This window comes from Tasmannia lanceolata, unplaced genomic scaffold, assembly GCF_043159265.1.
Source record: "Tasmannia lanceolata isolate RefF3 unplaced genomic scaffold, GAP_Taslan_0.1 ptg000005l, whole genome shotgun sequence".
Classification (NCBI taxonomy): domain Eukaryota; kingdom Viridiplantae; phylum Streptophyta; class Magnoliopsida; order Canellales; family Winteraceae; genus Tasmannia; species Tasmannia lanceolata.
In genome coordinates this window covers 10,231,850-10,249,268 of record NW_027518682.1, presented here as the reverse complement: position 1 = coordinate 10,249,268, position 17,419 = coordinate 10,231,850, and the positions used below count along the sequence as shown (strand labels likewise).

The 17,419-nt window shown below is 40.3% G+C and overlaps 1 protein-coding gene across 1 annotated transcript in view; it reads right to left on the bottom strand.

The window, feature by feature from the left end:
• Positions 1-2,067: 2,067 nt before the first annotated feature.
• Positions 2,068-17,419, bottom strand: part of LOC143877447 (geraniol 8-hydroxylase-like) — a 29,615-nt gene continuing 14,263 nt past the window's right edge. Inside the window, exon 2 of the mRNA XM_077379489.1 lies at positions 2,068-2,877. Within this exon, the coding sequence (XP_077235604.1) occupies positions 2,272-2,877 (606 nt within the window). The 3' untranslated portion in view covers positions 2,068-2,271. The remainder of the gene's footprint in view (positions 2,878-17,419) is intronic.

Genomic DNA, 17,419 nt, shown 5'->3' with positions numbered 1-17,419 from the left:
CCCCAGTGTATATGGCTTCTGTGCATAGGTGCCCATAATTTATTATTGCTAGAAGGCCTTCGAAGAAGGTGGGGCACACCTATTATAACACATAAAATAGGAGATATTATATGGCATCCATGATACCTTCTTCAAAGATCTAAGCCGATCATTTGTTGAGCTTCAATGTAAATAGGCTGTGTCTCAAAAATCATCTCTATTGGATGATCCTAACCCTTCAATCTGTTGATGGACGACACCATATATGTTTCTCTACACATCGAAAGGGTTAGAATCACCCTATGGAGATGGTTTTTGGGGCAAGGCCTATTTACATTGGGGCCCAAGAAATGAATGGGCCACAAACTCGTACTCATACAAAAATCCCTATTGATGAAGTAATGATAGAGGGCTACTAGCAAAACCGAAAACCGAGAAATTATATGATGAATGGGCGACAAACTCGTACTCATCATCCCATGCACCCTTGATATTTGCTCCCACAGGAGCACAAGTTTTTCGATGCTGCTGTTGGATCAAATATCAAAGGGCAGAGCCTCACTCGTACCACAAATATGAGTTTCAATCCTACACCCATTCATCATATAATTTCTCGATCAAATCTCCACTGACCAAAAAAACAGTAAAAATGACAAATCAGCTGACATTTTCACCCTTATGTAAATTCTGTTTTAGAGGTCTCTTCATGATAATAAAATTTGGACGATGATATTTTAAGCTCAAAATAGTTGACTACTTATGTTGTCCTGGTCCTCACGGGAGCAGACTACATCTTTATATTACTAATTTTCTTGTCCCTTAAAAATTGGCCACACCTCATCAAAACATGAAATGAAAATTAATGCTGGGTCTCTTATGCTTCATGGGCTTTAGTAGAGTTCGTGGGGCTCACCTCATCGAAACCATAATTTTAAATTTCGACCAAAATCCGAAATTTCGGATTTTGGTGGAGACCGAAACCGAAATTTGCTGAAATTCCTAATTTCGGCCATTACCAAATTTCGGCTGAGATTTCGGTTCGAATTTTCGGAATTTCTGGAATTTCGGTCGAAATTTCGGTTTTCCGAAGGTCCGAAACGGTTGCCGAAACGAAAATTTTAAACCATGATCGAAACATGAGGAAAAATGTGGGACCCAGCAAATGCACGAGTCTGATTGGAGTTGTTGGGACGCACCCCTATAAAACATGGTGTAGTGAATTTGAGTGTAGATAGTGGGCCCACTCATAAGAGTAAAATCGTGGACCTCACCATGCCCATATGCATGGGTCTGGGTAGCGAGGATGGATTCTATCAAATACTAGTTGTGAAATGGTGGACCCTATGCCTATTATATGCAAGGGTGTCAAATTATGGGCCCCACCATATAAAAAACATAGGCCGTAGATAGCGGTGCAAGTCGGGTCGGGTTGGGTCAGGTTGATGCCAACCCTAACCCAACCCGAGATAGCATTCCCTCAACCCTAACCTGACCCAACCCGAGCCTCGGGTTGAGGATGGTCAACCCTAATCCAACCCGCCTCCAAATCGGGTCGGGTTGAGTCGGTGCATTCAGGTTTAGATCGGGTTCATCTAAGGCCAAATAGAAAAAATACAAGGAAAAAACATAATCCTAAGAAAATCATGAAAAATTAGAGGATGGAGATCGGGTCGGGTTGCCAAGACCTCAACCTTAACCAGTGGCGGAGCCATGATTTATGCATAAGGGGGGCAAGCTTATACAGGCTTATACATAAGCGGGGCAGGCCTTCAAATTTTAAAGGGGGTTGGGCCCAATTGAGTTGGGCCTATTAAGGATTTGGCCCAACTCAACAGGGGCAACTGCCCCCCTTATGCTACATGTACGTAGCTCCGCTCCTGACCCTATAACCCAACCCGAAATTAAATCGGATTGGCTTTTCCCAACCCTAACCAAACCCAACCCGAGAAAATGCCAACCCAACCCGAGCCAAAATCGGGTTGAACCCGTCGGGTTCGGGTTGAGGCCGAGCCAAGTTGCACCCCGAGTTATAAAATGATGGGGAACCCATAATATGCATGGGGTGTAAAAACCCACCCTAGGAAAAAATTCGAATTAAAATTTTCCATGCTTTTCTAAAAAAATTTCAGAAACAAACACGTATAAGATAGATGGTTGGATAGATGTGAAACCTCCAAAGACCATCGATATTACAAAATGGTCCCACAGAGTATGGCCATAATAGAGTCCAATATAAAGAAAACACGATCTTCGTAATAGCTAAAACAAGACTAGAAATTTTAACATTAGTTGCTAATTATTGATGGGAATAGCACGAAGAGGAACGGCTTTCTTTATGGTAACCCCGAACTTATCTCGCATGTCCATGTCCTCCGGTGTAGTTCCATCTGGAAGCTTCCATGAAAACGAACGGAGAAGAGAAGCTAACATTAGGTGCACTATCCTAGACCCAAGAGCCAATCCAGGACAGATCCTTCGACCCGCACCAAAAGGGATAAGCTCGAAATCTTGGCCTCTGAAATCAACTTGAGAGCCCAAAAATCTCTCGGGCAAGAAAGTAGTGGGATTAGGCCAAATATTGGCATCTCTACTGATAGCCCATACATTGATAAGGACTTGAGTATTCTTGGGTATGGTAAAACCACAGATATCCACGTTAGATTCAGCTCTGTGAGGAATAAGGAATGGAGCCGGAGGATGTAGACGCAAGGTTTCCTTCACCACTGCTTGTAGATAGGGGAGGCGAGCGATATCGGATTCTTCCACACGCTGTTCTAAGCTAATGGTTTGCATGATCTCGGACTGAGCCTTTGCCATTGCATCTGGTTTACGGAGCAATTCTGCCATGGCCCATTCTAGGGTGTTTGAGCTAGTATCCGTCCCCCCAACAAATAGATCCTGTTGAATGCAAGTGTGATTAGAAAGTGCTTTTTACGGAGATGATACATGCACATTTTGGTAATAATTTCTCTTTAATTTTCACTTGACCAATTGATTATAACAATTTTTAATTTTTAAAGTGTATTTTTTGGGTTGCTTTATTTTATTTTTATTTTGAGAAATGTAGTGAGGACAAATATATATTTTGTGTCCATGGGCATTTTGGTCTTTTGTTGGCCTAGCTTGCACATGTGTGAGCCACACATGTTTGCTACAACTTTTCCCACTACTTCCTATTTCAAATTCAAACCCTACTTGAAACTCTAAACCCACTATCCTAGCATTAAAGTCCCCACTTTCCCATCCCCACTATCTCCTACCAAAACTATTACTTCACTTTACTTTTCCTTGACTAAGCCTAATTCTCATTACTTCACTTTTGCAGAGATTCTCCACTACCTAGACCTCCATTGAAGCTCTCTTGTGTGCAAGCTTAGTTTTGAAGCTTTCTTCTTCTTTTTTTGTTCTTGTCTTGTATTGTGTTCTTCCATCATATATATTGGATTACATCTTGTGGTGATTGTTCTTCTTCTCTTTTGGTTATTATTCTTGGGCTAGTGTAAACTTTGGTTTCACTATTTGAGAAGAGGATTTTCCGGTGTTGTGAAATCCGTCTTTCTCTATATGGTATCAGAGCCACAAGGGTGGTAGTAGGTGCTTGCCTAGATATCCTTGGTGAAGAAGTTCAATCGGTGCTTTGAAGATGGATATGAGTGGAAGGGTTAGTGGACTCGGCATTGAGTTGCTAAATCAATCAAATTACAAGATATAGAGAATATGTATGGAGTCTTATCTTGTGGGAGAAGATTTATGGGATGTTGTTTGCGGAGATGCAAATGTTGGCTCCGGAAGATACACAAGAAAATGGCGATGTGTTGAAGGTGTGGAGGATGAAGAATGCTAAGGCCGAATTTCTTTTGAAGCGGTCTATTTCGCATGACTTGTTTGAGCACATCATTGGGTGTAAGTCGGCGAGTGAGATTTGGACTACCCTTGATGGATTGCTCAACAAGAAGAATATGGTTCGTCTGCAAATGTTGGAAAATGAGTTGGCAAATACTACACAAGGTGGTCTCTCTATTTCTCAATTCTTTTTTAAGATTAAGAATCTTTGTTCGGAGATTTTTTTATTGGATTCGGAAGAGCCTATTTCGGAGGCACGAATGAAGCGGCATATTATTCGTTAGTTGAAAAGAGAATATATTCCTTATGTTACGTCGATTCAAGGGTGTGATCGACAACCTTCTTTGATAGAATTTGAAAATCTTCTTGCTTCACAAGTGTCTTTAGCTAGACAAATGGCGGGTTGTTCAATATCCGGGAGTGAAGGAGAAGCATTATTTTCAAGCAACTATAAGCCTTCCAACAAATATAAAGAGAAGAAAAATATTCCAAGTAAAGGTGGAGATGAAGGAGGATCATCCGTTATGGGTAATGAAAACCGAAAGGGTATCAAGTGTTACCGATGTGGTAAACTTGGGCATATACAAAAGAATTGTCGTGTGAAATTGAAGGATGGAAATGTAGCCGAAAAAGTTGATGATCCAAAACATGAAGAAGATTGGGGTAGATGTTTCGTGGCGGAAACTACTACGGTGGGTGCTTTGGTATCCATCAATTTTGAGGATGATTGGATTGTCGATTCTGATTGTGGGCATCATCTTACCGGCGACGAATCCAAATTCTCAAAGTTCCGAAAATATGAAGGCAACGATGCTATTATCACGTCGGACAACACTATACACCCGGTAGAGAAAGAAGGGGTCATTACCATTGGTGGTGCAAATGAGGATCCTATTACACTTAAGAGTGTGTTTCATGTTCCCGGTATGAAGAAGAATCTTTTTTCGGTCGCAAATGCGGTTGATGCAGGAAATTATGTTTTGTTCGGGCCTAAGGAGGTGAAATTTCTTTGGAAAATTTCAAGCTTGAAGGCGAATGTTGTCTACACCGGCAAGAGAGTTAACGATTTGTTTGTTTTATTGGCTTCAACCTTATATGTTGATAAAATGAGTACAGATTGGGTCATATTAGCATGGATAAATTGAAGGTCATGGTGATTAAGAATATAGTGAATGGGCTACCAAATTTAAATTCCTTTTGTAGTGGAAAGGTGTGTGAGGGTTGTCAATATGATAAGGCACATCGTCTTCCATTTGATAAGTCTCTTTCAAGGTGTAAGGCTCCATTGAAGCTTATCCATAGTGATATAATGGGACCTTGTAGGACACCTTCACTTTCTGGCTTCCGCTATATGTTGTTATTTGTTGATGATTTTACTAGATTCACATGGGTGTATTTTATAAGAGAGAGATTCGATACATTGTCTAAGTTAGTTAAGTTCAAGAAGACCGTTGAAGGTGTACTTCACAAGAAGATCAAGCGGTTGAGAACCGATAATGGTGGGGAGTTTACTTCCGATGAATTTTTCGCATTTTGTCGGGAGAATGGTATCCAGAGGGATCTCACTTGTGCCTATATGCCTCAACAAAACGGAGTTACGGAGAGGAAGATTAGGCATCTTCTGAAAACTTGTAAAAGTTGGTTGTATGTAAAGAATTTACCCAAGACCTTATGGGCTGAAGGTATGTCTTGTGCAACTTATGTGATTAATCGGGTGCCTCTTAGTCCGATTAATATGAAGTCTCCTTATGAGTTGATGTTTGGGGTGAAGCCTAGTGTCAAGCATTTCAAAGTTTTTGGTTCAATTTGCTATGTGCATGTGCCGGATAAAAAGAGAACCAAGTTGGATGCTAAGGCGAAGAAGTGTATTTTCATTGGGTATGATGCAAGGAAGAAAGGTTGGAAGTGTATGGATCCTACAACTCACAAGTCCATTGTTTCAAGAGATATTTTGTTTGATGAAGTCTCTTCCTATTACGGTTTGGATGGTGGTTCCACTAATGGCGTGGGTGTAGGTGAGCACATCCTTGTTGAGGTTGAGCCTCAAGCAACAATGAACTTGCCTTTGACACCAAATGCTCCAATAGAATTTGGGTCTTCTTCTTCTTTGCAGATGGGGGAGCAAGGTGATAGGGGGAGTGATGTTGCACGTCATGTTCAAGAAGATGAGCAAAATGAAGAAACTAATGAAGAGGAGTGTAGTGCATCACATTTTAGAAGATAAAAAAGAAAGATTGTCAAGCTGGCACAGCATCGGGATGAAAACATGGTGAGCACTTATTCTTGCTTTCTTTCCGGTCCATTTGATGATAATGAGCCTTATTACTTTGATGAAACAAAAGGGGTGAGAGAATGGAAAGATGCTATAAATGAGGAGATGAAGGCACTTGTGAAAAATGAGAATTGGGATCTTGTTCCTAAGCCTAATTATGCGAACCCGGTTACATGTAAATGGGTGTACAAATTGAAGCGGAAAGCCGATGGGAGTGTGGATAGATTCAAAGCAAGGTTGGTGGCTAGAGGGTTCTCTCAAAAGTATGGAGAGGATTATAAGGAGACCTTTAGTCCCGTTGCCAAGATGACTTCCGTTCGAGTTGTAATTTCATTGGCGGCTTGTCATGGTTGGAAATTGTTTCAACTTGATGTGAAAAACGCATTTTTTGTATGGTGAGATTGACAAAGACATCTACATGGAGCAACCGCTGGGTTACAATTCAAGTGATCATCCGACTCATGTTTGCAAGCTCAAGAAAGCTCTTTATGGGCTAAAGCAAGCTCCAAGGGCGTGGTATGGTAAGATTGCCGAATACTTGCAATTTTGTGGTTATTTTGTATCTAACTCCGATTCTAGTTTATTTGTGAAGAAAGACAAATGCTTGCTTGTTATTGTGCTTCTTTACGTTGACGACATGATAGTTACCGGCAACAATGATGTTGAAGTTGCAAAGCTTAGGGAGGAGCTATCTATTCGTTTTGAGATGAAGGACTTGGGAGAGCTAAGTCACTTTCTTGGCTTGGAGGTGGAGACCTTGAAGGATGATGTGCTAGTTTCTCAAAAAAGCTATGCGGAGAAATTAGTTGGAAGATTTAGGATGAGTCAAAGTAAAAGATCTACTCTCTTGATCCCAACATAAAGATAAGGCGGGGAGAAGGCAAGCTTCTTCCGGATCCGCAGCCATATCGTGCTCTTGTGGGTAGTCTCATCTACTTGACTATCACAAGACCCGATATTTCTTTTTCTGTTGGGCTTGTTAGTCGCTATATGCAAGCGCCACGGAAACTACACTTGAAGGCAGCAAAGAGAATTTTGAAGTATGTGAATTCTACCCTTGACTTTGGGTTGCTTTACAAGAAAGGGGTTGATTTTTTGTTGAATGGATTTACCGATGCCGACTATGGAGGGGACTTGGATGATCGGAGATCTACTTCCGGTTATCTGTTTTTGTGTGGATCGGCAGGTGTTTCTTGGTGTAGTAAGAAACAAGACTCGGTGTCTCTTTCAACAACGGAAGCGGAATATAAGGCCGCCGCTCTTGCGTCTGTAGACACCCCATTTTGTTTTGTTTTAATCAACAAAGAAGTTAGTGTTCTTGTTATCAGTCTCCTTTAGTGTTTTCCATTCCCGTGTCCGCTCCTCTTGTTTTCTCGATCTTTTTGGTTATTTTTGTCATGTTTTGTGTCGTCCTGATAATTGTTGAGAAAGGTTATTCCCAAGAATCCGAGCAAGAGAGAATTTGGATCCGATTGATGGGCCCGTCTTGAGCATTTGTTTAGATTTGGATCAAACAGGGTGGCCCGCGCATTGTTTTAGTGAAAAATGAGTTTTGAACCTACTTCGATCCAACACCTAAAGATGATCATCAAGAGAACGGTCAAGATCTCAGAGAAGTCGTTTTAACAACCAATTTTGTTACGATCATCAGGTTGAGTTACTCGGATCAGCCCATTGAAATGATTTAGGAGGACACAACCTACTTAGGTAGGGGACCCATCAATTGGATGGTCTGGATCGTCATAGAGGAATGATTTAAGGGGGCACAACCAATTTACATTGCGACCCACCATTTGAACGGTCAAGATCATCAATTGTCGCCCATCAAATGGACGGTTCGGATCATCAAATGGGAGTGATTTAAAAATGGGGTAACATATTCACATTTTGATCTATTGGATGGTTTGGATCAGCCCATAGGATTGATTAGTGGAGCACAAATTAAATCACATCGCAGCCCACTATTTGAACGGTCAAGATCATCAATTGTCGCCCATCAAATGGACGGTTCGGATCATCAAATGGGAGTGATTTAAAAATGGGGTAACATATTCACATTTTGATCTATTGGATGGCTTGGATCAGCCCATAGGATTGATTAGCGGAGCACAAATTAAATCACATTGTTGCCCATCAAATGAACGGTTCCGATCATACTTTGGAGTGGGGCATATGATTTTATGCACAATTGGGAATTTGGTCACATATGGGACCCACTTGGGTTATCTTTTACCTACTCAAAAGGATTTTAAAAAAACATGCATGGGGCCACACACATGTCAAAATTCAATGTCCACAATGGTGGCCACCTACCATGGAATATGTCCACAATGGTGGCCACCTACCATGGAATAAGTCCACAATGGTGGCCACCACCCTCCCATTCCTTTGCTATAAATGGTTCAATGAGGGTGAGTAAGAAGGAGAACTCATTTCTCTTCTATCATGAGTTCTAACAAAGTGGCTATGTGGGGTTGAAAAGAAAAAAAGAAAGAAAAAGAAACAAGAAAAGAAGAAAAAGAAACAAAAAAAGAAGAAAAAAGAGAAAGAAAGCGGAAGCGATCGCACGGAGGCGGGATTTTCGAGTTTTTCGGCTCTCGGATTCGGCGAGGATTTCGATCACAGGTAGGTACACCGTTCTCGGAATTTTTTTAGAATTATTTGGTATATTTTCGGATTTTTGCATGATTTTTAACAAAGAAAACTAAACGTTATACTAAACAGATTCCAAAAATAATGAAATTTCGTGGGAAAATAATATGATAATGATACATTCTACCATGAATTTGTGAGAATTTTTGGATTTTGTTTGGTATATAATTTTATGCTTTCTTTGAAAATCAGCAGATTTTGGGGGAATTTTTACTGACATCAGATCACAAAGAAAATTCTTAAAATTTTTACAGTAGTCTTATATTTCAAATTTCTTGCTTCTATAAAAGTTTCAATTACTTTGGATCTTGTTTTACATGGGATGTAGTGTTAATTCATAATCTGGTCTAACAATTGAAAAATCCGAAACTGATAGTAAATAGTTTTTTAAATTCATGAAAATCTCACAGCATGCTAATTTCACTTATATCTTACTAATGTAGAAATTTCATGGAATTTAGATTTCTATTTCTAGTAGTTTCTGTGTTATTTTTGCAATCTGGTCAATTAATTGTTAAATCAAAATTAAATATGAGCTTAATGTAAAAATCTGTAAAAATCTTCCAGCAAGCTACATCTCATCATATCTTGCTTCTGTATAAGTTTCAACTCATTTCGAATTCGTTTGCAACAATTTCACTTGTAAAATCACTCATATGCTTAAAATTGATAAAATCCATTGAAAATCCGAAATTAATTGAAAATCACCTGAAAATCTCTAAAGAACCTTAAATCTTTGTCATATGTTAAATCCTTAATCCATTGAAACAGAAATCTTAGGATCTTTAGATTTCCCTGGAAAAATGGCCAATGCATCCATAATCGTATCCCAATTGCAACCGATCTTTGACAATTTGAATACTTAAGCTATAGCACGTTGTTGGCTCCGAGGTTCACTGTCCACGAAAATCCTGAGATATGCCAGGCAATAAGATGCTATAACCTAAGTATTAAATTGCGCAAGGAAAGAGCGCACGATTCCCTTCCTTGGATGCTATCCTGGGCCGAAACTGGTGAACCCTAGAACCATTGGTAATCCTTGAATGTCCAAAAACTGAAAATCCTTGAAATCTAAAATTCATTAACCTCGAGAATTTAAATCGATTTGTCTTGTGTCTCTCGGAACCATTGGATTATGGTTTCCGTCTTAAGAACCATTAGAGCCCACTTTAGGAACACTGGTGTCGTGTCGTGTCCTAAGTTTTAGGGAGTCCTAGAGTTAGGAGTCCAGCCTCATCACGGACGTTTGCTATGTATAGCAACCGTGCCATAGGTCTAGTTACACTAGTCACCCGATCTTTCCCTAGGACAAGCCTAGTTAACTAGGATGTAGGCTAACCTGCATTAGTCTAAGGGACAACTTGCATTTAGATAAGAATCATATAGCATCTTCGATGAAATCCTAAGATAATAAAATCCTCAACTTGAATTAAATAACTTCTCCTAAAACTGTTGAAACAGTCAATCCCGTCTAGGTCGGTGTCTTAGTTGAGTTAGGCATATGTAACTTAGCTTAGGTGCACCGAACTACGTCGACTCTGATCCCAGTGAGGCTTGGGTACGTAGGCAGCTTGGATGTCTGATGGCATACCACCCGCGAGTCGGCACCACAAACAAATTGTGGTGTTTTGTATATTAATTTTCTTGTAAATGCTTAATTAAATCACTTAGGATTTTCCATGAAATTAGAATTCTAGGAGAACTGTCACTTAGATTGAATCCAGACAAATTAATAAATCAAGATACACATCTAGGATTCACATTGAAATTAGATTCTAGGATGCATGTCACTTAGTTCGCACATTAACATAGAGTTGAATGAGCCATTTAAAATAAATTTAAAAGAGTTAGCTTTTGGAATCGAAGACCGATTATCGGGCAGGAATGGTGCATGTGGCGGATAACTCCCCATACCTTCCATTCTCGTAACCAGGTAGCGAGTCTAGATTTCTGGTTAATTACGGGTCCTAGATCTCACATCTAGGTGGCGACTCTGTCAGTCTCTTTCGTGTGGAATTCGGATTGCCTTAGTGATCCCAAGTTCACATGAAAGATGAATTCAAATCAATCATAAAATGCACACGCCAATCGCGTGGTTACGAGAGACCAAGAGAGAGCGCGCGGCGGCTCGCGCCCACACCCCTCTCGCGGGATCGGGTACCACAGTCTGGCGACTCTGCTGGGGATCACCTAACTTCATTAAAATTCCAAAAGATAATTCATTTGAATTTAATTTAACTGGCTCATAAGAACTCTATCTCTTGTATACTTGTCAGATTAGTTTGTCTTGTTTTATTTTCTCATCACATTTTACTCAAACTTAATCTAACAAAACCTGAAGGCATCATAGATCGCGCGAACTTATTGCACACACTTACATCACTTGCATCTAAACCCTTGCATCTCACGTGCACACACGTCCTATTTTAGGAACCCGGAGTGTTATCTAGCATGGTTGACTGGGATTTCATCACCTGGTGCCTCTGTGCTAGAGAAGCATTCCACCCTTAGCCTAGTACCTTTATGGTGCGTAAACGGATCTCTTGTTCACGTACTGATACGCCGGACACTGGTACAGTATATCGAACATGGATTCGCGCTAAGGGGACTCTTGGCCTTACCCCTAGATTAACCCACACATGCATGCAGTATACGAACACATGTGCACCACATGTGTGAGCCTAGTTTAGGATATCTTACCCATTTGTGTCTAGATTAGGCCGTAGTCCATCTTCCAATGGCTACGATCGGTCCTAGGTACACAAACAAAGTCATGAGTCGAGATCCTCTCTCCACTCCGCTAGATTAGGATTAGGGTTGATGCCTTCAGGTAACACTGTTAAAATGTGCGAAGACTAAAAACTTTTCCTTTGGGGTTAGGATATAAATCCCATCATTTCTAAAGATCTCATAGGATTAGTTATTCTTAATCTACCCGTTGAAAGTAATCCTATGCAATCTCACATTTTGATCATGTGTCTATCATTCGTCTCTTGTGGGATTCGATTGTGTCTTCATTGGCGGAAATTGTGTCTCAATCATTTGATCATGCAATCTTGATGATCCAATCTTGCCTGTACCCTTGGTCTCTTCCTCCTCTAGGGGATACCTTTTTCAAGAATATTTCTGCTGAATCCTTCAGAGTTTACTCTCATAATCCTTGAACGAGGGGCATTCCCCGCGTGCTGTCATGTCATCATTGCTGTGTGTATTTGTTTTGAGGAACCATCATTTTACCTCTCGTTCCTTATCTAGTCGTATCATAATTATCATGTCAATCATAGAAAGGAGAAATTCCCTGAATTTCAAGCTCGCATCTCGTGTTTATTGTTCCTATGTCAGGATTGCTCACTGCTGAAAATCCAGGAAAGCTTCTTGGGTTTGAATCTATTCGTGGCCAGTGAAGAAGCTATTTCCCCATTTTCTTTGGAAGTCTCTCTATCCACTTTTTCCTACCGATGGCCGATTCTATGGAAAATTTTCAGCTCTTTCATGTCACAGAAACCCTGGCCCAGCTCGTCCAACTGATGAAGGAATTGAAGGAAGAAAATCAATTCATCAAAGCTCAACTTACTGAGAAATTTGGTCCAACCACTGTTGTCTCTAAGGGCAAAAATCCGAGCCTCTCCATGGTTATGGGTTTGGAAGAACTAATTGTGAATCTCTCTAGACAAATGGCTGCGCTAACAGAAGAAGTTCATCAGATGAAGCAACAAATGCAAACCTGGTATTGTCAGTCCCAAAGTTCGAAGCATTTCGCTGACAAAAATACCAAAGTCCAAGGTGTTGTTACCAGAAACTCTATCTCTCAGCACCAGCAGGATTTTATTGGGCCCTTAATTCTTGAATATAACCAAGAGCCACCATCTGAGACTACTAAAAGAGAATTCACTGACTTGCCGATCTCGCGACCTGATGCTTTGAAATGGTTGCTCAAGGAAAGAATGATAACACTATTGGAATCAGAGCCTGTTCCTAATCCTCTTCCCAGTCCTGGGACCTTCCAAATGAAAGAATTTTGTGATTATCATTTACGTCATGGTCATGCAACTGATAAATGCCTCAGCTTGAAATATGATATTCAAGACCTTATAGACATGGGGCTCCTCGACCCTCAAAATCTTTTGTCAAGCGGCGAAGCTTCATCCTTTCCTGATGACCACAAACCGTGGTTTGAGCAAATGAAGAGAAAGTCTCACGATAATCACGACCAGCAATGTACAGTGATGAGCCCGGTCTCCATAGGTCAGGAAATCAAAGTGGCCACAATACATGGGGTTTATAACAGAGGCAATTTTACTTCGAAAAAAATCAAGGAGTTACAAAACCCTATGGTATTCAAATACAATCAGTTAACGGCAACACCTAAGCAAGCGCTCAAGAAGGAATTTACCCCTCTCCCATTTCCACCATCAGTCATTTTGCAGCAAGGGTTAGCTTCAGGTCACATTACCCTACCCGGCATTAGGGCTCCTCCTAATCCTTTACCAGCAAATTGGAGAATGGACCAGTATTGTGAATACCATAGAGGCCCTGGCCACCTTACTGATAATTGCATTGCCTTAAAATTCAGGATCCAAAAGTTGATTGATGAAAAAAAAATTAGCCTACCCGAATCATGCAGTACTGCTGCCAGCCGATCGCAATGCTTAGATAACTGAGGGTTCAAAGAAGCACAGGCCCGGTTGCCATGAAAAGAATCAGAAGTTGAAAGTACCACTTATGAGCCAGCTTTCGCCGAGCCTCCGGAGCTAGACAGTTGCGGCAGTTAAAGTTTTAGTCGTTTACTATTTTATGTTGAGTCAGTCATCATGGTCAGTGCAATTGTTGAGTCCGGTTTTACAGTTCAAGGTTAATGCCTAGTCCAGGCAAGTTATCGTTTGCTTTTCTCTTTATTCAGAGTTGTGAATCCTGAGCATGTTCAGGATAGGTCGTCAGATGTAACAGCCTTTCCTTTAAATAAAATTCCAAGTTTCAATAGTTCACTTGTGTCTGTTTCTTAAGTATGCTTCTGATCTTAAAGTAAGACTCCCTCCTCAAATGAGGACAAAATTGACGAAACTCCACTTGAGTCACAGCAATTACTTGAACAAGAGGAGGAGCGCCAATCTCAGCCTTTCAAAGATGAAATTGAAGTGGTAAACACTGGCACTAAAACCTTGATCCAGTAAATGCCGATTGAAAATACATTACCCTCTAAAGAGTGTGAAGAATTGATAAAATTATTTCAAGAATAAGAAGATTGTCTAGAAAAGCTACAACCGATACCAGGGGCAAGACATAGATGGAAAGCTCAAAGAATATGAAGAAAGTGAGAAGATATATGCTATACAAGGGGCATAGAGTGGAAACAACTTTCATATTTCCAATCAATGACCTTGGTTCTCAAATTCATAAAGCCAACAAATTCAAGATGAAAAGTTCAAAAGCAAACAATGAAAAGTGATCATCAGATATCGAGAGTACGAATCCATAGATGGAGGATGTCAAAGAACAAGTTTCGCTCTATGAAAGTCAAAAGCACGTATTAGAATCTTGAAAGAAGAAGATCCATTATCTCTTACCTGGAAATGCCGTCAAACTCCGCGAAAAAAAAAAACAAAAGAGAAAAAAAAATAATCAGTACCAGAGGGACTCTAGTAACCTAGATCGATTCCCAATTTGAACATCAGAAGGCCTCCTTTGGCCGAATAAATCCCAAAATCAGAACCCAACGTCAAAAGAATACCGATTGCAAACCCTTCGAGCCTGAGTAAAATTTTCTTGAAAACCCATCAAACCAGGGGCATTTCCCCGAACTACGCGAGACCTGATCCCTATACTGGGGTACGTAGGCAACTCGGTTGAACCGAGTTCGGTCGATTCAAAAAGGAAAAGAAATTCAATCCTTTCAAAAAAAAAAAAGAGAGGGACAAGTTCCAAAAGAAGAGAAGTTAATTGTTCCAGAAAGAAAAGAAAAAAGGAAAAAAAAATCAAACAATTTATCTTCAAACTAGGGGCATTCGCCCTGAACTACACACGACCTGATTCCTACCTTGGGATATGTAGGCGACCTGTTCACAGGTTCGGTCGAAATCTTTGTTGAGCCTTAAGCCATTCTTTGAAAAGCCCTATCTTACCTATAAAAGTCCTTCTGGTGTTCAGAACTAATGAGCTAGGTCCTGAGATACAATAAAAAAATAAAATGATGATGAATAAGAAAAATAACGGAGTTTGAAGATCTGCTAGACTGAAAACCTGAAAGGGCGGTCTAGGCAAAATTTAAGATCATTCCCCTGCTAAGTTGAAAACCCGAAAGGGCGGCTTAGGCAAAAGCTAAGGGGATAGCCTGCTGGATCGAAAACCTAGAAAGGTGGTTCAGGCAAAAGTTAAGGCTAGCGCGGTCCGCCAAGTTAAAAACCCTGAAGAGGTGACTTGGTCACGGTAAGAGAATCATTATAAGAAGGCTACAGCCGGTATCAAGACTGAAGATCAACTGAAGTTCAAGCAAATTCAAGTGATATCCTCAAAACTGGGGGCATTGAAGCTAAGCAATCTTAGGGGTCGTAATTAAATTCTTGAGGCATTACTGTTTCGAGGAAGAAGTCCGGTGTTTACCAATTGAAAAACTATTCCTTGCAAGGATAGACTTACCAAACAAAACATTAACTAAGTCAGAAGCATCACTATGTTTGTCAGTATAGTCAGTCAATCTTTATTATTCTAAGTTCACTCCTTCAGGGCTGCTCAATCCTTTGAGTAGTGCCTTTCATCTAAGTTTTCTCTTTAGAAAGAGTCAATTGTCGTTCCTATGTCCAAATGATGTAACTGTCTTGGTGAAGGAGGCCAGGCCTAGGCAGCTCCCTGCAATTATACCTGAAAGAGCTCGAGAATTTAGTCAAACAACTTCATTTCAAAGAAGATCAGCTCAGAAAAATTCAGAAGTAGAAACATCAGAAAGCCCAGCTTCCGTAAAAAGATCATACCCCAGGAAGGCACCTTAAGCTTGGAAGAACCTCAGATGCAAAGATGGTTGAGCCAATTTCTCAGAAAGATGAACCGCTAAAATTCAGAATTTCCTTCCAGTTAGTTTGATTATATCCAAGAGAGCCGTTGTTCTAGATTACCAATCTCAAATATCTTCTTCAAGGTTTCAGTTATCAAAATCCCCAGAAGACAAGACCAGCAGTCTCTTTGAGAAAAATCTTGTTGAAGTTTCATAAAAGTGTTTCTGATCCATTCTTGTTAGTAATGGTTCTTCGTTCCTAAGGTTTGCCGTTTCATCATTCGTCAAAGTCCTAGTTTCCGATATCTTTGTCAGGCACGATCTATAACATCCCCGATTTCATTAAGTTCAAAAAATCAAAAATTCATCAAATCCAATCCTATGTCAAATTCAAGTTCATGAAAAATCTCTAAATTCTTCGTTGTTGAATTCATCAATCAAAGCTATCTTGTTTCTTTGAGCCCGTTTGTGAACGGTGCCTCTTTTCTCGAGTCCATTTGTAAATGATCTCGTCTTCTCCTTGAACCCGTTTGTGAACAGTGTCTCATTTTTCTGAGTCCATTTATGGTCTCATGTCCTCCTTAAGCCCGTTTGTGGACGGTGCCTTATTTCTGAAAAATCAAAAATTCATCAAATCCAATCCTATGTCAAATTCAAGTTCATGAAAAATCTCTAAATTCTTCGTTGTTGAATTCATCAATCAAAGCTATCTTGTTTCTTTGAGCCTGTTTGTGAACGGTGCCTCTTTTCTCGAGTCCATTTGTAAATGGTCTCGTCTTCTCCTTGAACCCGTTTGTGAACGGTGTCTCATTTTTCTGAGTCCATTTGTGAATGGTCTCATGTCCTTCTTGAGCCCGTTTGTGGACGGTGCCTTATTTCTGAAAAATCAAAAATTCATCAAATCCAATCTTACGTCAAATTCAAATCCTACGAAAAATCTCATGTCCTCTTTGAGCCCGTTTGTGAACGGTGCCTCTTTTCTCGAGGCCATTTGTGAATGGTCTCGTCTTCTCCTTGAGCCCGTTTACGGACGGTACCTCATTTCCAAAAAATAAAAAATTCATCAAATCAAATCCCAATTCAAAAAAAAAATAAAAAACAAATCCAATCTTACGTCAAATTCAAATCCTACGAAAAATCTCATGTCCTCTTTGAGCCCGTTTGTGAACGGCGCCTCTTTTCTCGAGGCCATTTGTGAATGGTCTCGTCTTCTCCTTGAGCCCGTTTACGGACGGTACCTCATTTTCCAAAAATAAAAAAATTTAGCAAATCCAAATCCTTACTTCAAAAAAAAATTCAAATCCTACGAAAAATCTCATGTCCTCTTTGATCCCTTTTGTGAAAGGTGCTTCATTTCTCGAGTCCATTTGTGAATGGTCTCGTCTTCTCCTTGAACCCGTTTGTGAACGGTGTCTCATTTTCTGAGTCCATTTGTGAATGGTCTCATGTCCTCTTTGAGCCCTTTTGTGAAAGGTGCCTCATTTCTCGAGTCCATTTGTGAATGGTCTCGTCTTCTCCTTGAACCCGTTTGTGAACGGTGTCTCATTTTTTGAGTCCATTTGTGAATGGTCTCAGGTCCTCTTTGAGCCCTTTTGTGAAAGGTGCCTCATTTCTCGAGTCCATTTGTGAATGGTCTCGTCTTCTCCTTGAACCCGTTTGTGAACGGTGTCTCATTTTCTGAGTCCATT